This window comes from Neodiprion pinetum, chromosome 5 (assembly GCF_021155775.2).
Source record: "Neodiprion pinetum isolate iyNeoPine1 chromosome 5, iyNeoPine1.2, whole genome shotgun sequence".
In the NCBI taxonomy this organism is placed as follows: Eukaryota; Metazoa; Arthropoda; class Insecta; order Hymenoptera; family Diprionidae; genus Neodiprion; species Neodiprion pinetum.
The window spans coordinates 24378364-24399715 of NC_060236.1; the positions used below are offsets into that span (position 1 = coordinate 24378364).

A 21352-nucleotide genomic window follows, 5' to 3' on the forward strand; every position below is an offset into this window, starting at 1 on the left:
CAATGAATTCATCAGGCTTATCTCTGTTGCGGAAGTTGGAAAAATTGAACACCGGTTGAATATGAAAATGACGACGAAGAAAGTGGAAAATCGGACAAAAAGTATTCACACCGCGAGATAAAAGACGCGAATACCGTAAATAGGAATAAAGGTATCTAGGTACAGCTACACACACGCGCACGTACATATATACAATATATATGTCATGCGGTGAAGAGGAATTATTATTTATTCCGAAGCTTTTGCGTAGACGAAGACGCAGATACGGTTTGCGAGGCGTTTTCCATCTACCTTTATCGGAAAACGTTAGGAAGAAGGACGTTACCGCTATCTTGACGGGGTGCCGGTGCTTAAGCGTTCGCTGAAGGACGAGGAGCAGAAAAGCGGCTAGAACCAGAGGAGTGGTGAAAGGTTAAAAAATGTCGAACCGGGGGAAAATAAAAAAACCGCCCCGTGCACCACCGCCCGACTTTATCTCCGTTCGAACTAGATGCGAGCACGAGAGTATCACTTTTTGTTAACGGGACGCGGAAGAGCCGCAGCTGACACCATTATGCCTCGATATTACACGCACGATGTACCATCTGAATACAAACCCGATCCGATATGCTCGATATCGTGGTCAGTGATTTCAATATGTGAGGAATTTTTTATTTTGATTTTTTTTTCTCCTCACTCTCTCTCTCTCTCTCTCTCTCTTTCAAGCGTTTTTACTCCGTTTTGAGAATTTTGAAACATTTTTCAACACGGGCTCGTAAATGGAAGATAATCTACATAAAAAAAAGTCGGATTCAGGCCTCTGAGACTCCTGTCAAATTAACCGGCTCACTTCAATTAATGGTTCGGTATTTCCTGAAAGAGTTTTTTTATCGAGACTAGAATGAACATAATATCCACAATTGTTTAGCAAATGACTCAGATTTGAAAATGGTTCATGTTAAAAAAATTTCATATACCAATTGGAGATCTTCTTGTGGTGAATAATTACTCGAATAGACTATTTCTGAAATATTAATAACAGATTTTGATGATTCGTTTGAAACCGAGGCCGTGATTTGTGACGCACACGGCTAGCCAAGATAGCGGGTGACTGGATTTAAACGTCTATTCAAAGAACGGAAACTCGATAAAATTTCGTCCTCCGTAACAAAGAGAATCCAGCATACCTCGCGCGAGGGGTGATGAATTATTAACGTAAGTTACAAGTTTGCTGGGAATATAATTTAAAAAATCTCGAAACATTTGCCACCCAAACTTGGATACGATATTCAAAAACGTGCACAAATGAAGAACGAAAACCGAGCCGATTACGTAACGCACAAAGACACCGCGACAACCCTTTGCGAATGCTTTTGGAACGCGTTGGCCTGTGATCCTGTGGAAGTACGAAGATGACGAGGTCCCCGAAATAGACAGGAATTAGCGACGCCGAGGTGCCAAGGTAGGAGTAAAAGGTACTAAGCGTTTGATATTCCGGGGCTGGTGGTGTCTCTGTGTGAGGACGCGAGGCGAGGGCCGCCCTTGTTAGGCAAAAACGCGGTGGATGATGGATGGACGCTAAATTGCATTAATTAAATTCACCGTGACGCCCTTCGCCGGTAGCCTATAACGTATAAGATTGGCATTATATAAATTGCGGATGGCTGCTGTTCGTCGATCGCACTATGTCGGTCACTTTGATGAGGCCCCCTGCCCTCCACCCGCCCTTAACGCGCTCGGTCGCCCAGCCATCCCCCTTCCTTTGACACTGTTTTATAACAGCTTCCAAAGATGCGTTTATAATTCGCCTGCCTCCGCGTTGATTAATCTCGAATTACTCGGGGTGACTCGAAAACGAAAAGTCTTTGAGGCCGTTCGCTCAAGGGTGTTGAGGATTAAAAATAGGTGGATCGTTATTTTTTTGACTGTACTGACAGTTTTTCGATCAGCTAGAAACAGGGAACGTTCATTTTCATCGACGGCCTTGTCACTCTACACTTTTCTATTTTCGACATCGAGATGACAATTTGAGGTTTACTGTCTAATACTTGTTCTTTCAAATTATACGAAAACGCGGTACAGATGGTTAAACAATTTTATACAAGTATGCCAAACTCTGGCTGCTAACTATCCGAATAGTGAGGCATATTAAACAGGGTTACAGAATTGTAAGTAAGGAATCTTCCATGTTCTCATTATCTTATCTTAACGGATGTTAGAAATAAATTTAAACAGGTCAGCCTGGAAACGGCGATGACGATTCCAAGTTACAACATCGTTATTTCCTACCAATCAAAACACCAAGTTTCCTGACTTTTATACAAATAATTTCCTCCTCCGGGAAAGTAATGTCCTTCATTTTGGTGCAACGCTGTTACAACGTCAGTCTTTGAGCTGCGGTATGTGTCACAGACTTACGATCATTTCACTTTTCTGCAAGGATATAGGAAAAAATAAGTCGCGATCTTATAAAGATTCTCGGGAAGATTTTTTTAACAGCGTTCTCAAATCAGCTACGGAAGGATTTTCAACTAGGTAACGTGATATCTCAAATCCAAGGATTACTTTGAAAGTTTGTAACCCGGATTTTATTAACGAGACGTATGCGCGAACAGTTTACTTTTGGCAATGCGGTTTTAAACATGAGTAATTCCTTGACGCCATATTTGTTTTAGTACCGTCAAAATACTGCGTGAAATTATAAATAAAATAATTGTAATCTGTATCAGCTTCCTGTCGATTTTCACCAGTCTTACACCCGTGCGGAAGATAAAAAGTAATTTTCAGTCATGCGGTAGGAAGCAAAGTGAGAGAAAAGCCTCGAAATAAAAAGCCCGAGACGAAGAGAGAGAGAGAGAGAGAGAGTTCAAAATAAACAGGAAACAGGGTAGAAACTGAGTATATCCTCGAGGGAGGTTGAATTTAGGGAAAAACTTTGCCTTGTCCTCTTCTGCAGTATTCAAGATTTCTTTGACGTCTTAACGTGCGACGTCGAGGAGGATACCAAGAATCGGCGGGGTATAAGCGGATTTTGTGGAACAGAAGAGCGTCGCTCTAGGAGAGCTTCTTGCTCCTTTTCCTCTCTCTCTCTCTCTCTCTCTCTCCCTTTTTTGCTCCTTCTTCTCTCGCCGCGATCTCCCAACGGGTTCCCTTTCGGCCCCGGCTACTTTTCGTGACGTGTAGAAGCCCGCACACAGAGGCACGCACCTTATATAATCCACAAGCAAAGTAAGACATTAAAAGGTTGAGGTGAGGGCCTCACTTTTGTGGGAGGTGACGGCGGAAGAGGATGAGGTGGGAGTGAAATAATAGCGGCCATACCGTTGTCTAACATGTGTTGCCGGTTGAGAAGAATAACCTAAGTAAGGGTTACCTCTGCGTGCAGGATAGATATTAAGTATAATTTACTGGACCCGAAAAGGGGTTGAGAGTCTGCCGAGACCCGAGTTCTCTGCTCTCTCCTCTTTCCTATCCCGTGTTTTTCTCCCTTTATCTAACCGACCGATCCATTCGTCCGCGTGTCTTTCTCCGTCTATATAGTCCTTTCTTCTTTACCATAATTACTGATCAGAGAAACCACAGACGAATCATAGCTGTGAATTCAGCTAGTCGAATATTGGTTTCTAAAGACATTGGAAGCATTTTTGTTCCACGTTGTATCGAGTAGGTTCACTTTTGTGAGGGCTTTTTTTAAAAGAATTTCGAGACAACGCACAGCAGTGATATATTGTTGACTTGAATCTTTTCGGTAGGTAATTCCGTGAATCAGTCTTCTTCTTCTTCTTCTGATTTCAAATGACTATTTCCGTACTAGAAGTCTACCGAAATGTTTGTATCTCGATAATCCAACATTGTTTTTTCTGTAATTTAATACATTGTTACATTGCACAGAACAAAGTCAATGTGTTGAACATAAAATGTTGACAAAATATACTGATACAGTCGATCCGAGTTATCTAAAAATTCAAAGGGCATCACAAAATATCGATTTTGGTCGTCCGGGTCTTAATGGACAACAAATTTGGCAGGGAAAATCCTCAGTACCATAAACATGAAATTGAACCCCAATGCGGAGACCTTTAAGCCAGAATTTTCCCAAACTCAATCAAGCGATTGAATTAAGTGTTCATTGAAATGACATCAATGTATCCAGTCAGAGTTAGAAATTGAAATCATTCTAAAAGTCTTCTAGTCTATTTTACAGGAGTAATTACTGTACTATATCAGAATTTGAATTCTCAGGAGTTGAATAAACTGTACAGTTTTCTATTTCTATCAATGATATAGTTAGAACCACAATATATTTTTTAATAAAATATTTCACGAAGCTTCAAATTTGTAGAGATATTGGAAAAATAATCTTTCGAACTCAACGATGAGTTTTATTTAGCCAGCCTTACGGCTAAACAAGCTAGAATTGCATATGAATTTTCACGGGAAGAATGATTTTGGCGTCGAGATGAGTTTCGAAGAGTGTAATTTGACGTCCGCGAGGCTCGGACCGCTGCTCGCAAAGAGATCGCCCCGTGTTTGTTAATTAACTGTATATGCTTCTTCCGTATTATTTGTCGAGCTATGTATGCGGATAGGATGTACTTGGGTGTATGTTTTGAGCTGTTTTATGTTTGCCAATAAAATGGCGCACGGTGTACAGAGCCGGACAAGATCAAACGCATCGAGAGGAGCAGGGATACGTGCAGGACAGTAGATGCCTCGCTCCAAGCTGCTCTCAACATTTTTCCCTCAGAAATAAATGAGCACAACGCACAAACAAGCAAACAAACTGGTCATCAAGAACCGCTACTATTCTACCCTCGGACGATCAAACCAACGAGGGAGAGACTGAAATCATTCCGAATCGCGGTCTCTTTTGGCCTCAAACTATTCTCATTACTTTATTCCTTCCTTGCGTTATTGCGGACGTGGCTCGCATACGTTTTAACCACTATCTGATATCAGTACAGTAAAACCTGAAATATTTTTCACGTCAGGACTTTTGCTCTTCGGTGATAACATTTTCATGATGAAAAATTGGCGCTTGATTAACCCGAGAAAAATATGTAAATACTAAACATTTAGCATATAGGTATGTTATCGTAAGCATTGGGAACGGAAATGTGTTGCTGTGACATCTGGTGGTAAAATAACGCGTTACTCCGTGTCGACCATATTTAGTTTCAAAAACTTCTCTCGTCGTATTTTTTTGCGGTATATCGATTCCTCGCGATATAACTAAAGCTTCACAGCTTGCACTGAGTTTTCTGTTCTTTCATATTTACGTAATTGACCAAATACGATTTGCTGATAGCCAGTTCTCACCGCCATATTGCTTAGTCCTCATTTTTGTTACTTAACCTCAAGCCGAAGAATTAACGGCATTGGTAGAGTCCGTAGAGTCAACCTGACATGGCGGGCGATTCTGCAAGCACAACTACAAGTATTGTCCTTTTCCAGACAGTTTTCGAAATTCGTTACACGCTGACGTTGGCCCGTTCCGTTTCTTTGTTCAGTTTCCGGTAGGCAGCGGAAAGTCGCGTGGTATCACGGCGCGTTATACTAAGAATCTTACAATTATTTAGAACAAAGCCATTTCTGTTGTATAGTCGGCGAAGAACCCGCACAAAAGTGGTGCCTCTCAATTCCCTCGTAGAACGTCGCTTGAGTCGCCTTACACCACGCCATCTTCTCGTTCTCATTGCGTTGAATGGTTTTTAAATTTTACGATCTCACTGGTTGATGGGACACGTCACTGGAGCTGAGAGAAAATGTCTAAGCATCTGAAGCTACAACCGTTAGTATAAATAACGTTTGTGAAAACAAGCGATTCAGTCCTGTTTGAATTTATCGTAGGTATTCAATATATTCTTAGATCGTACTATTTTTAACGATGTTAAAAGAGAGTTTTTCAATAGGCTTAACTTGTGTCGCAATGCTTAACAGATAAACTTTCATAAAATCCACAGTCACGGTTGTTGTATAAAAACAAAACATGCTGCACAAAATATTCCATCTCATAAGTTTCAATTCCGTTGTTAATAGTATATACTTTTGTCAAATTATTTCACTTTTTCAACATCAAGTTGCGTGCAAATGATGCTTACAATTAGTAACGGAGTTACTAATCATATTACAATTTTACAGCAACTGTGGCTTTGTACAGGAAATAAAAAATGAATCAGAACAAATTCACCTAAAAAAAATATCACACACAAAATTATCAGCATATCATACGATAAATACACATTTCTGTTGATATTCCGTAATATCTCTTATCCGTACAGGTACGGTCTAAAAATTCCGCTTCCAATCGAAATCCTGATTCACTATTGTACAGAATCTAGTAGCGTAAAACTGAAGAAATCGTACTCATCAAGTGGAGCCAGTAAAAAATGCTACAATTAATTCAGCTCGCAAACAATTCAAAATGTGGAAGTCAAAGATGTATCAATTAAATTCAGATGGTTAAAATCGTCGAAAGTACCCAGCATCAAGGTGAATCGTTTTCGACTTTCGTTAGTAATTATGACCATTCGGAATTCATTCTGAAAATGAGCTTCGGCACCGCGAGTGTAAGATCATACATCTGACAATCAGCTATCCAGGATTGACCCACCTTCGATGAAAACAGCGCGCCGAACTTGTCGAGTCGCGACGCGCGACTGACTCACGGTTGACGTTCAGCCGCGCTGGCATCAAAACCAGCACCACCAGCTGCACCGTTCGGCGCAACCGGCGTCCCGAACTGTCCCGAACTGTCCCGAACATGGCCGAGCACCGGAACACCGGTCTTGGCGCCGTGGCTCGCTCTGAAACTCCAAACGAGCCGGCTAGTCGTGCCGCGGCCGTTCAAAGAGCAGGTTAACGTTACTCGGCACCAAGTCGCTCCGTCTTGTCCGTTCGACCGAAAGCACGCGTGTTCGGAAGCCGAGTCGAGAGATCATTGGCTGAGATAAGTCCGGTCCAGATACCGATTACGAGTATTTCGAATTTGTCAAAACACACACACACACACGCGCGCGCAACGGTGAAAAGCGAACGGAAATATAGAAATAATTCAGTGTTATGATAGTAATTGGTAATCGCGAGTCGGCCCGTCGCGTTCGGAGTAAGAAGATCATCCTGACGCCGGATGCGAACAGGATTGAGGAAAGGTAGTGAGTAGCGCGTCCCGCGGAAGTGATGAAACGTGTCGATTTTGTGTTCTTCTTGTTATGGTTTCACCTCTAGCGGGACTCTGCAGTTGTTATTCTCCCCAGCGACGATTTTTCTGTTCCAAGCATCCTTGCGCCGAGACCTGATCTCTCGAATTAATTCCGCCCGCTGTGTGTGGCCAGAAATTCGAACATTCGCGGCTCGGTGCTTCGTCTCTGGATATTTGTGACCGCTGTTGCGTCCCAACGCTCCCCCACGTGCGTGATATCGGAGCCGATTGTGTAAACACAGATGAAAACCGCGTCGATAAGCATCGGCTAAACATTGAGAGAAGATATCCGGTCGACGCTGTTTATATTTCAAGGATATCGATTCAGTGTGTCTGTGCGAGGCGTAAAGCGATCGCGGAACCGTGTATAAAAGTGAGTGACAAGAAGTTGGAACCGTTCGAAGATTCCCGCCGGTCCAAGAAACAGAGGAGGAACGACGGTGTGACGCAAGAAGGGAACAACGAGCGCTCGGCGACCGGTTCGCTCGCCTTTTGAAAAACCTCACGCGCTGCGCGGTGGCTGCTGGGTAACGTGGCTCGCTGCTTAGGCGCACAGCCAGCGCTCAAAGGGCAACAGCCGCGCGCTGTTCAAGGGCAGCGTGAGAGCAGAGAGCGCTGAACGGTTCGGCGCGTTGCTGGTTTCTTTCGGTGATCGTGCGCGACTCGAGTTTTCTCTTGAAAAGTGGTTGTTTGATCGTTCGTTTCTCTTTGATCGTTGCCGGATTCTCGGGTTATCTTATCGCCGCGTGGTGCCATGCGAAACGGGATTGGACTGAGAGAGGGAATCGTAGTTTAGAGGGAAAAGGAGCCGGTATACAAGGTGTCGGTAATTTGGTGCAGGGTGCGTGCGAGAAAAATGAAACGCCGTTTACCGGATGTTATGATCCTGATTAGGGCAGCTGTTTTAGCAGCTGTTCTCACACAGCTTGGGGCCTTTGCTAGCCGACCCGCTGGCGCTCATCCTGGACATGCTTACTTCGAACAGCCATGCTGCGGTCACTCGCATCTTCGACATCATAAAGGTAATTATCGTTTTTACGGATGAAAATTGTACCTCTTGAATGCAGCTGCTTTTAGGCTGGGGGCTGTGAATTTTAATCAAGAATTTTTACCGTCGGATAGAAAATGTATGGACTTGTAGGTATTCGGTTTTTTTCTCTTGCTTCAAAATGAAGTGAAATTCGTTTAACGCTCCAAAAGCGTTATCTATACGCAATTTGTATGCACTTAGATCCGAGAAACGTGAGTTATTAGTGAATTCTTAGTAAGATAGGCCGTAGAAAAGTTCACCAGCATTTGGCTGTGATAAGAGAGGCGATTCTAGAATAGATGCGTTCTTTTTTATAGTTCGGGTCTGTTTTTAGTTTGATGAAAAATTTATTCACGACGTAAAAAAAAAAAAAAAATAGTTCTTACAGCATCGAACGTGACGTTTGTATTGTTATTCATTGTAGGAATTTTTTTTTTAAATTGCGGTGCATGCAGCTGAATGAAAATCGGTTGAGTAATTTGAAAACATACGTGGCATATGGATCTTGATATTAAAGAATAATCGATACGCAAGTAAAAACGAAAGAAACGTAGAAATTTTGAATTTACTCCCGATTTGTTGAAGGAAAGTAATGTATAATTTCAACTAGAAAATTGACATTTAAAGTTTTGGAACTTTGAATTACTTCAACGTAATCTAAAACAATTTACTTATGATCGAATTGATCCGATAACCTTAGAAATGCTGGGTAAAAAAAAAAACAAAAATTGTTAACACGTGATCAAAATTGTTCAAAAAGTTGTCAATCAATTTCTGTTAAAAATGAGCATTTTTCGCCCAAGATATCTGTAAATTTGACGTATACTTTAAATATAAAACGGCGTAATGTCAATTTTGAGAATTCTAACGTACCTGCGCGACTGGAGATTTACCTAGATCCCAAAACATCTCTGAATCAAAAATTTTAGCAGAATATTTGAAAAATTTTGTCACATCATTCACATAACTGATGAAGAAATAAACAAGTTTCAATTTGACGAGGTAAAATGAAAATGTCGGTAAATCGCTGCTCTAAACTCCCGGTAAGAATATTTCGCGAGACATCGTGATACTGGTCATGAGATTCGGTTTCAAATACGTTCGTCCATTCGTCGATCCGCCGGCGATGGCTATCAAGTATCGTGAATATAGAGACGAACAAGGAAGAGGAAAGAGAAAAACTACGAGCTTGCAGCGGACCCAAGCTATGAACTTATTGTAAGCCGTAGAATAGAATGAAAGCGAAAGGTGAAATGGAAATGGAAAAGGGAAAAATCCTCGAGTAGCGAATGGAATGCAGAATGCAAACGACCTGGTCCTCCTCCTCGAGCGAGCGACAGACATCCTCTATGCATGTAAATTTGCCGCGGTGTACCGAAGCCAGCAGTAATTGTGCGCCTTAACGAGGTGTCTGAAATAGACCGAGCGTTGTCTATTTCGTCTTTCATATAATTTGGACCTTGCCTGTTCGTACGTATCCAGATACGTCCGGTCTTCGGTGGAGGTTGTCGCAAATCTAGACTACACGCAACGTTCCTTAATTAATTCATTACTACTGTCGAAATGATTCAGGATACGCCCTGTGACTCGAACTACGGTATTCCGATAGTCTTCTTACACTGAGACAAATTTCATTTGTCACAGTAACAAAAAACAGTCGGTAAACCAGGTATCGTTAAAAAAACTGTTTGAATATTGTTGGAATTACGAAAAACGAGGTACGCGTAATCATTTTGCGCTACCGTCGATCCTTTTTTGGTAATTGCAACACAAAATCAGTTTGTTAGGTTTACTCTACTTTTTTAGTTAAGCGAGGCTTTAACGTCAATTTATCGTTGCACGAGCGTTAAATTTTCGCAACGGTTAGAAGAAAATATAGCAATAGTGATCGTAATGAGAAAGAATAGTAACGGATATCAGACTTTCCGGTAACAGCTAGAAAACTAATTTTCATTTTCTACTTAGAACTATATTTTTCGATTGTGGTAAAAAATGAAAATAGTTAAGGACTGAACGGTAACCGGAACTAAAAATTTCTCTCAATGTATGTTTGTTCAAACTTAGATGGAATGATTTGTCAAATTATATGAAAAACGGCTGACTCGTTCGAGTCCGATGCGGGATGAACAAAATTGACTGCTAGAATCTACAAGCATGAACGTAGGTACCAAGAATTCTATGGAATCTACCGAACTTTCAAGTAAATGGAGATTTTCACTATTCATCGATTGAAGACTGATTATTTTATCATATTGAGGCAGATTTCTCAACTGACGCTATTCTAAATCACCACTTCGGAATAATACTCAAGAAGATATAAATCGATAGTAAAAAATTGCGCATGTTTGACCAATTCCAGACTAGGGTGAGATTTTAGAGGATTGAAATTTTGGCGTTCGGAACTATCAAGTGTGACATATCTGGACTTCAAGGGGGATGGATTGCCGAATTAAATTACCCATTCCCTTAAAAGGGTTTTGGTAATTTGAAGCTGATTTTATGTCCGTCGTCGCTGATTGCATTCCGCGAGTAGTTCGTTTTTGGTGTAAGAGCTGTGACAATCGAAATGCAACGCGTCTCAAGATTGATGAATGAAAAACGGAAAACCGGCAGTGATAACGGATGAGAATCGTTATACCTACGCATGGTTGATTGTATATCTGAAACGTAGATACCGTAAGAATTTTCCAAATCATTTATTTTCCGTCTCGATCCTCAAGTCGTGAATCATTGCCCCAATTGATCGTCCACATCATGAATTTTCACGTTACGGGGCAATTTGGATTAGAAAATCTGTCTCGCCGATTTCCTTTGCATTTGAATGGAGATCAGAAAATTTTGGAAGTGCTGTGACTTGGGTTTTTATATTTATAATTCAGGATTCGAACTAAAATGAAAGAAGAAGAAAAAATGTTTTAGATCAATTGAATTGCTCTTTTATGTTTTAATTATATTCAGAACAGCGATGCTCACGAATCAACGTTTCGTTTTAAGAATTCACCGAATCTTGGCTCTCACAATAGCTGGATGCTCACGTATCGTGGTGCACGATGGGTTGAGTGAACATCAAGCGTCGGCCATTTTATCAACTTGAGATAATCTAAGAAGTCTTACTGTCTGGAGTCTCGAATCTTGAGTTTGGATATTCAAGAGGGTTTTACTACAAAGCGATTCTTGTTTGGGGTCCGGTTCTTGGAGCCGCGTCGTCGGTATCAAAAGTGTGCAAAGCGATCGGTTGAGTTTGGTTGGCTCACGAGCGTTAGCTTTCATCTAGAAATCCTTTCAGTACCCGATAGGAGAAAGGTCTCTGATAACGGGGTGCAGCGATGAAACGAATAAAAATCAACGGTATCTAATTTCGACACTAGTGGTACAAAAGTTAAACAAAATATTATTCAGTGGTGCAAGAAAAAACGCAATTTTCTTTATAATTTACCTACCAGTCCTACTTCTTCGCTCGATTAATGTTTCAAAAATGTGTAGAATCAAATCTGAACTAAACGTACAAAAAAGAAAAATAAAAAAAATTAGTGGGGCCCGTTTTAACAATTGTTGCGAATACTGTAAAAATTCTCAGCTGTCTAAACTATGAATTTTGACGAATCACTTGTACCGAGCTTTTGTGATAGATCGCAATTCATTTGACGGTGAACGAAAAATTGAATGACGAATGAGAATTTTTTTTTTTATACTGAAACAATGTGCCGTTTCGTTTAAAATTGACCTTTGCGGCGAATATATTTTGACATTTTTCTTTCCTACAATCACGACTGACATATTATGGGACCCATGAGAAAACGTCTGTACCTTTGTAATTTAATTCCTGTTGTTTCGAAGCAGCGAGCAAAAGATATCTCGGTTATCTTTGCGATGTAATAAAACCATATTACTTATACTGCGTATATCCTTCCGAGGTAAACAAGCTGATAAACGTTTATGTGCTTACACGTGTCCATACGAGGAAATATTTCTTACGTCGGTAGGTACTTTCGTAAAGATGGGTGAACGTAAATACGACGGTACGTCCATGATTCCGTCGAACAAATAAACCTCGTACAGTAAACTCCTTTCCGGTCGGTCCTTAGGTTGATAAAATTTAGAACGTGGACATTTCAGGCGAACAGAGAATTCTACGATTCAGTTTTAACGAATTAGACAGTAAAACGAATACAGATACGCGTGCAAAACGGGGATAACTCAATTTTGATTGATTATAGTAGATTGATGAGAGTTCTGGGGGGCGATTCAATCGGAAAAAGCACAGCTTTGTAAACGGGGTCGAATTGTGTAACTGTTGCATACTCTTTTACATTTGTTATTGATCCAGAGATCCGCAGTGAGAGAGAGGGAGAGAGAAAAAAAACGATTCATTTTACAGTACGGTTCAGAAAAATCATACACTGTTTTGACGATATTTGGGATAACATATCAAATAACTTTTCTGAATTCCTCTGAAAAACAGCGATGCACCGTGGAAATTTGGACCCTTTCTGTCCGTTTGTTTATTTAATATAACAAGGAAAAGGGTGAGTTTGCTAGGTCGGTAAAGGTGGGAGTATTGCATGACTTAAAAAATTGACGCGCCAATCGATTCATCGCTCATACTTTCGGCCGAAATTAGCCAAAGCAGAGCGTGTTTGACACACACATGTGTAATTCTACAGTACCTACATATGTTTATACACACGCGTGCCTATGTGTGTGTGTGTGTGTGTGTTCACTGGCAAAATGCACGGCACGGAGGCGCATTCGTAACCGAAACTTTGGAAAGCTTTTGGCAAACAGAGCTGCTGGCGCCGGGTTAGTCATCTAATCGTGCCGCTGGACTATTCTTGCTTTTCTCCTCCTTTTCTCATCCCTCGAGCCAAGCTGGACCGACTCAAACATTTCCAGGTATATGAAGTTATCTCCGCGCCAGAATTTCCACCGTTTTTACCTCTTTTTTCCGTTGCCTCTGGTACCGAATTCTTCATCTCGCTCTCCGACTAACCCTCTCACATTTTTTGAATACGCATCGGTATGTACATACCATGTATATGCGTATGTATGTATGCATGTATCTCCTCGCTACGAATACAAGTTCTTTATGAATAAGGAGGAAATTGAATCTTGCGCTGTCTGAATCGACGATGGTATGAAAAAGCATGGTGCTATATAGGCGAAATGAAAATGGTATTTTCAAAAGTTCTTTTACACGTACTTGCAGCCGGTACGCGTTTTACTTTCGACAAAACTTATTCGCGTCTAGGTCGACGCATGTGTCGCAAATATTCTCATCGCTCGCAGATATATTCTAATCAGACACACGTACCGCAAGACTCGAAATACAATCGAACAATAGCGAAATGAGGATGTCGCTCACACTTTTCGTTCAACAATTTTTTTTTCAATTCTCTAGCTTGTACAGAAAATAATAAATGAATAATGGAGCGGAATTTTCAGTTTTCAATGTTTTTTGGCGATAGAAGAAAAGTATTGGTTTCGATCGAAAATCACTTTTTCTAACTTCGTTTCTTTTGCCAACAAGTTTTTAAAAAAAAAAACAAAAATGTCAGTATCACTTACTACAATATTACGAAAATTCGAGTAGAAACGGAATCGCCGTTGGGAAAGTAGTGCCGTGTGAGGTGGATAAGGACCCGAGAGTTACGTACCTGCACGGACCGCCTTTCGGGAAATGAAAATACACGACCGTAGGAAGTGCAGGTACCACCGTAGAACCCATAGTGCCGAGGTTATACCTTCGAACAAGTTGGAGGATACAGCTGCCTGCAGTACGAACACTAGGAACGAGAGGACAAGCACAAGCGGTTTCTTTGCAACTTCCTCGTCGTTACGAGTGGCAATTCTGACCCCTCGAAGAGCTAAAACCGAACAAAAACGTTTTCTGGGTGCAGCAGGGCGAGGGATGGAAATTTTTTCTAATGCCGGAACGGCGGTTTTTGAATTTGTGTTGGAAGTACCGGTATGCGGTGAGAGAAATTTTTAGTTCCGGTTACCGCTCGGTCCTTAACTATTTCCATTTTTTACGACTATCGAAAAATATAGTTCTAGGTAGAAAATGAAACTTAGTTTTCTAGCCGTTACCGGAAAGTCTGGTATCCGTTGCTATTCTTTCTCGTTACGATCACTGTTGCTAGATTTTCTTGCAACTGTTGTAAAAATTTAATGCTCGTGCAAAAATAAATTGACGTTAAAGCCTTGTTTAACTAAAAAAGTAAAATAAAACGAACAAACTGATTTTGCGTTGCAATCACCAAAAAAGGATCGACGATAACGCAAAATGATTACGTGTGCCTCGTTTTTCGCAATGCCAACGATATTTAAACAGTTTTTTTTTTAAACGATACCTGTTTTACCGAATTTTTCTAGTTACGATGACAAATGAAATTTTTTCAGTGTGCTGTTTTATAATTTTACTTTTTCAAATCGCTTCGGAAAAACTTCTTTGCCCTCACGTTACAAATTAATGAGTAAATGTCCGTTATTTATGACTTCATCACGTACTGTCAAATGCTCAATAATTTTTTTATTCCTCTAGAAAATCATTTGCCTTATTTCTCATCGTCACTGAAATTTCTTTTAACCGCGTAAATACGTTAACCATGTTTTAATCAGTTCTGCCAGTCACAAAAAAGAGTTCTCTCTCTCTCTCTCTCTCTAAATTTTTATCAATCGGGATCATTTTTCATAATTTTCAAATAATTTTTGGAGAACGTAAAGAAGAATGACGAATTATGAGTTTGCAAATTTTTCTTAGCAACCTTCATGGATTGCCGGACTAAGGATATTAGAATTTTTAGAGTTTATTTGATAAGTATAAAAATACAATTGGAAAAATGATTTTCTATTTTTTCCGTTATTCCGAATTTCAAATGTGCAATAACGTTTTATCTCATCCACTTTCAATACATCGATGACAAACTCTCATCCAACCTCCAGGTCACTTTTTATCTCATGAGACTGAAGTTAGTAACGTTAATTAACGTAACGAAAAGTTGGGGGGGGGGGGGATTACTATATGGCAAGTTTACAGTGGCTTTGAAGTAGTTGAGTTTTTAAAATATGAATACGTTTTGCTTAATTATGATTTACCGAATTCCAGACGTTCCTGCAATTGTGAAATAACGATTTTCCGAAACGTTAATAATTACAGTAACGTTACCAACTTCAGCCTCATTTTTTCTCTCCATACGGGTTTTCGGCCCGTCTTCGTTCTCTCCGACTCTCCTTTCCTCTCCCTCTCTTGCCCATCCAGTAGTCGACCATTGCTCGCCAGGCCCCGAAGACCCTTGAGCCCCCTTCTTAAAAGAACCAGAATACACCGGAATGCCTTTTGTGCCCAAAAGAACACGCCGTTATATCTCTAGCTACCCCGAAGCGAACGGAAATAGATGTACAGATAGCTATACGCAAAGCTCTGTGCTTTCTATGGTCTATCTCAGATGCCGTACAGAAGTGCTTTTATTATTTAGTTACTTCGAACTACCGATTACGAGCATAAAAGTTGGGCCACATAGGAAAAACGGTCAATCTATTCACCCTGACAAATATTAAAACATGTCACCTGAACGTTTAATTTTTTTTTTTTTCGAAAATTTGATTAGATCAAATACGATCTCGGTTTTCTTTCCGATTCGTATCATGTATCGAGTATCGAATGTCCTGGGAATTCGAGCAGAGAAATTGTAAAACTTTAAGGACCTAGCTGACGATCAGAAATCAGAAGAGAAGAGAACGAGAGAGAAATAAATTCGTTAGATACCAATGCTGGATGGCCCAGATCGGTACTCTGCGACATTTTATTGCTTACCTTAAGGGCCGGACTTGGAAAATGCACGGAAAGGTATTTCCCAGCTGGTTTAGTTATATCGTATAGTGGATGGCATGGCGGGTGCCTGGAATTTCAGTAATCTTGAAAGTTTGCCGTAGAGGAGGAGTGGAGGACCTTTCCTTTATACCTGAATTTGTTCGGAGTTTGGCCGAACCTTGGAGGATTCGTTTTTCTTCAGACAAGGAGTTGCCTGTATTGCTATGAAATTGACTTCCTCCGCGCTTTCTCACTTACCCTATTTTTCTTGATTTCTTCGGATTTATTTGTTGGTATTTTAACCGCAGAACAAAAATGAGATTCTCCCTAATCATCTTCACGCTATCGAATATTCGAACCGCGATACAATCGCAAAAATTTGATTTCAGTGATGTTCGCATAATTTGCGTCCCTTTCGGTATTGAATAGAAAATCATACAAAGAAAAAAAAAAAAAAAAAAAAATGTAGAATATTCGTGTAAATATTCGGGGATTGCTTATCGCCCGAAAATTTTTACAGTGAAATCGAATTTTATTATGGTTTCATTCTTTTCAAGTTGTTGATTATTTATTTATCTCAAATTTGAACACGAGGACGCTATTCTTGTGTGACTTTTCGAGGCCTCAATGAACGTCAGGATGATTCGAATAGAAATTATGACCACAATTTTTTGCAAAAGTCTCGCAGCATTAATTATCAAAAAGTGTTGAGTTTTCGTAGAATGATATCCAAAGGAATTCCGAAACATCAATTCAATCGGAGCTTTGTTTTCGACAGGATTCGATTCTGTCGAGTCACAAATCGAATAAGAATTATCTAGATTATACCAGTGGTATTTTCATTTTCACTTTTTTGACGTTCATTGAAAAATCCGGTCACAGACTTTATTTATCACAATCTTATCAGTGCGGCTGTAATTTTCATTACCTTGATTCAGATTCAATTTCCTCAAAAATGGAATACGACGGAATTTTATTTCGGTTCAGAAATTCGTACCTTGTATTAAAATAACTGCACGATCAGAGAATCGTTCTATTCCATGAAATAAAATTTTTTATCCAGACGAACAGTGTCGCATATTATACGAATTCTTTTCTCACACCGCTCACTGATTTACTCATCTTTTAATCCGTCTCGAAACAGATTATATAACCTGAGCAAATTTCTTCATATACGAATAAAAAGCAGAAGAAACAGGTATGGCGATAAACGTGGACGGTCGTTAACCCGAATCGGAACAATTAACACGTGCGTAGCGAATGTTGCCTGAATTTCCGGGAGCAAGGATCACTTTCAAGGAGCTCCAACGTCTGTCAAATAGCTGCGTGGATTCGTACCTGCCCGTGTTTGTGAGCCGAGGGTTTTGGGAAGAAGTTGAAGTCGAAGTTTATTAATAACGGACTGAGGACACAACCAGAGCGGAGGTCCATGTTGGTCGAGGCTGTTTCCAACGTTACAAATTACAGCTTGGCCAAGACCATAAGACAGGTCATCGTCTTACGTACAAAGAATAATAATGAAACATTTCTGTATAAACAAAAATACGTACAATGAGAATTATAAAACGCGGTACAATCGAAGCGTTTCAGGATTTAAAAAATCTTATTAAAAGAGTAAAGAAAATGAACGACAGATAAATGAATCAATACGGAAGAGGGAGATGGAGAACCGCACGAAAAAATGCACTCGCGCAGGCTGCGTGCAGTTTGGAAGAAAAGGGTTCAATTTTCAAAGAGAGGCTGCTAAAAAAAAAAAAAAGAAAAAAAGAAAACGCTCCCATTACAGTTGCCTCGTTGCCCGTAAAAATCCTTCGCGAAATTCTGCTCATGATGTATGCAGTTAGTGTATATGCGAGGTGGTGCAAGAAAAGGGAAAAACTTGGGGTGAAAATAATTCGGGGTGTAGTTTTGGTGCAAAGGGGTGCATTTCAAGAGTTGGCGCCGCACGAACAACCCTTCGCAGTCAATTTCTGCGCCCTCGTCCAGTTTCTTTCTTCGTATTTCCTGCCAAAAATTTCTATATTTTTTTTTTTCTTCTTCCTTTTTTTTCTTTAATTATAAAGTTTTTGTTTATCAGAAATTATTTATTTATTTTTTTTTTTTCAATTCTACTTTCGAATTCTTCTCATTCGGCAGGCAAGTCATATAAATTTCAGATTTTTCACCCGGCCGTTTTTCGGGATGATCGCCAAGGTTTGTCGGACAAACCGACGGACTTTTTCCCTTAATTCTCACGATGATGAAACGTGTCGCTAGGAAACTGTTTTTCCAGCTTTTATTATTATTTTTTTTCTCAGAGCAAAGTCTTTTGGCGTCACATTTTCATCGTAACGTTCCTCTAACGTCAGTGAACACCGAGGGAGCGATAAAATAGTAAGATAGAGGAGAAAGAAGAGAGGCGTTATGCAAGCTGGGGTCAGGAAAAGGGGGTCGAATTGGACGCCTGGAGAGTAAACGGTGCCAAGTGCCAACTTTCCTTGTTAACGAACAATTAAGAAATTCACCGCTCGGCAACTTCTTGGAATCTGTACAGCAGAACCGACGCCTTATTGTACCGGCTGTTACTTGCTACAACTGCAACGCCATTTTAACGTTAGAAGTCCACAAGCTTAGAAGGATACAAACTAACGAAATATCATAATATCATGTATGTCGTGTCATTTTAATCCTCTCCTTTGCTTTGATCGCTTGACGTTTCTTCATCGACGCGTTTTACGGATATGTAATCAACTCTACCTAATTTAAGGTTTCAAAGAAAACCTCGACACGTTGTTAGGATAAAATCAGAGCTTCGGATCTGTCGGACTTTTTAGACCGATACAAACAGACGACTACTTCGACTTGATGTTTGGAGTCAAGAATCAAAACACGTCTTCATTTTTAAAGTTTTATCTGATCGATCACGCGTTTTAATTCTGGTCCTGATTTACATCGATTTCAGTCTTTATGAATCTCGTGAAATCTTCTTTAATTAGGCCAAAGAAGTGAAATGTTGCAGCACAATATTGACACAAGGATATCAGCACAAAAGTGATTTTTTAAAAATAAAAATCTTCAGAGGTGTTAACACAGCGGAACGTCTGAAAAAAATTATATAACTGCATCACATGATGAGCGAAACAAATTATATTTACTGTGATGGAACGTGAGGTTCGTAACTCCCATGCAATGATGGGTTTTATAAAAAATCATTATTTTGTAACTTTGGGATTGTCCAAGGTTCAGTAAAGCTTCGGAAAGCTTCAAGACGATACTGTAGTTAATCCTTACCGACTCAGCAAAATGTTACTTATTGTAATCATTGTCACAGCCCACGAAGCATTTGTGCAAAAATGCAATAAAAACCATCAAAATAAGTCCGGATAATGTATTCCTGCAATAAGTGGTAGCTCGATTATAAAATTACATTACCTGGCGTTATAAATTTCGTAAAACGAAATTTTTTTTAGACAACTGTATTCAGCATTGCATTTAAGATTGTACTGACTGCGATATTTCCGCATCAACGATGCGTAGGCTTCGAAGAATATAGACAAAACGACCGTCATTTCACTCAGTCGGTAAATACCAACTGTAGCGTCCCCTTAAGAAATTGATATCTTCAAAAATTTAACTCACTCGGATCTATTTCGAAGGTGCAAAATAATGGTTTATCGTTAAGCCGCAAACAACTAGATTACTCTCACAGAATCTTTTTATACAGCCATCAGTACGATATATTTTTACGTTCACCCGTCAAAGTGGGCCTTATTTCCTTGTCAGACCCATCGGCAAAATTCGAAAATCTTGTTCTTCCTCGCCAAAGCAAGTAATCGTAATCAGCGCCGATGGCCTCGGAACTTGTATCTTCCCGGATGCTATCCGAGGATTCGAAATCGGTAATAGGTTCCATTTTATCGCCTCCCCAGGTTCCCCTCCGCTCCTTATTTCGCGGCCTGTCGTTCCCTTCGGTCGCGGTGAATGCCAGTTTTAATTAAATTACACATAATTTCCTGGTCCACTAGCGTGCGACGTACAATTCTCGAGCACGGCTCTTCGTCGTCGGCGATGCCGAGCGTAAATATAATTTAATTGGTTTCTTAAACTGCGCGGCAAGTGGCTGCTTCTGCATCCGACGAGTGTGCAGGTGCTGATGGTGCTCCTGGTTTTCCCTCCGCCTCGATTCCTCGCCTACCCTGCTTCTCCTTTTTCTCCTCTACCCCTGAAAATCTGTTCCTTGAAACTAAATTTAAAAGGATTTTTAACGCCGAGTCCCGACGATCTGCGAGAAGACTCGCAACTTTATTAAAACTTTTAACGCGGTTGAATTAAGATATCGTTTCATAATTTAAAATATAAATTTCTCTCTCTCTCTCTCTCTCTCTCTCTCTCTCTCTTTCCTGTCTCCATATATATCTAGTCCTCATTTTTTTGTTTTTTTTTTCATGCACACTGAGTGAAATTTTTAATTCCGGTTACGGCTCAGTCCTTAACTATGTATTTTCATTTTTTACCACAATCGAAAAATACAGTTCGAGGTACAAAATGAAAATTAGTTTTCTAGCCGTTACCAGAAAAGTCTAGTATCCGTCACTATTCTTTCTCTTTCTTAAAGCCTTATTTTTTTTTTTGACTCGTCCTTTTTCATTCTTTGTTCGTTTTTTTTTTTTTTGTTTTTCTACCCAGCATTGGATTCTAGCCGAAAGATGAGAGTCACTTTATTATACTTTGCTTAAAAGCTCAGTATGTACAGTGATTGATGCTTTTATTACGAATACGAAGGTTGAAAGAGTTTGTGATTCATCCATTGACCCGTTGAGTAAAAGAAACCTCTTACGGTTGGAATTGACTTGAAAATAATTTCAGAGGTTGGAAAAGTTGATATAACTCGCGTTGTGAAAAATCGGAAACACACTTTCGGAAGAAATCGGATCAATTTTTATTATATGAAAACACGATTTCCGCCGACCTGCGTTGATTATCTAAAATTATGGCTGACCAAAGAAATGATAAAAAAAAAAAAAACGAAAAATGATGCAAATGAAAATTTCGAAGCTCGAGAAAATTCATTCGCCTTTTATACTTCGTAAAGAGCATTCAAGTACGGTATGCAGGGATCTGTCACAGGAACGGGGTCGTTTTGTTTTATTTCTCGCCCGGCGTCGCCTCGAATATCTCATCGTCGACGTACCACCCCTGCACTCGTGTAAAAACTACATTTTTCGTCATTTTCCAAAGCTCGTCTATTTTCACCGCCCCGGGCATATCGTTCTCACGAGTTTTATGCTTTAGCGTTTTTAACAGAAGGACCATAAACCTCGATGCGGCGTCGGGTTGTCGCTGCTTCGTAAAC

General features: G+C 40.1%; 1 protein-coding gene across 5 annotated transcripts in view; it reads left to right on the forward strand.

Annotated features, from left to right (window-relative positions):
* Positions 1-21352, forward strand: part of Sema2a (Semaphorin 2a) — a 418382-nt gene that overhangs the window by 137606 nt on the left and 259424 nt on the right. For 2 of the 5 annotated variants that reach the window (XR_011177161.1, XM_069136147.1), the window contains exon 1: positions 6823-8202. The exons of the other annotated variants lie outside the window; for them this stretch is intronic. Coding sequence is in view for 1 of the 2 variants with exons in the window: in XM_069136147.1 (XP_068992248.1) it covers positions 8037-8202 (166 nt within the window). In the remaining variant the exon portion in view is untranslated. Of the gene's footprint in view, positions 1-6822; positions 8203-21352 lie in introns of those variants that run through there. 5 annotated transcript variants of the gene reach the window in all.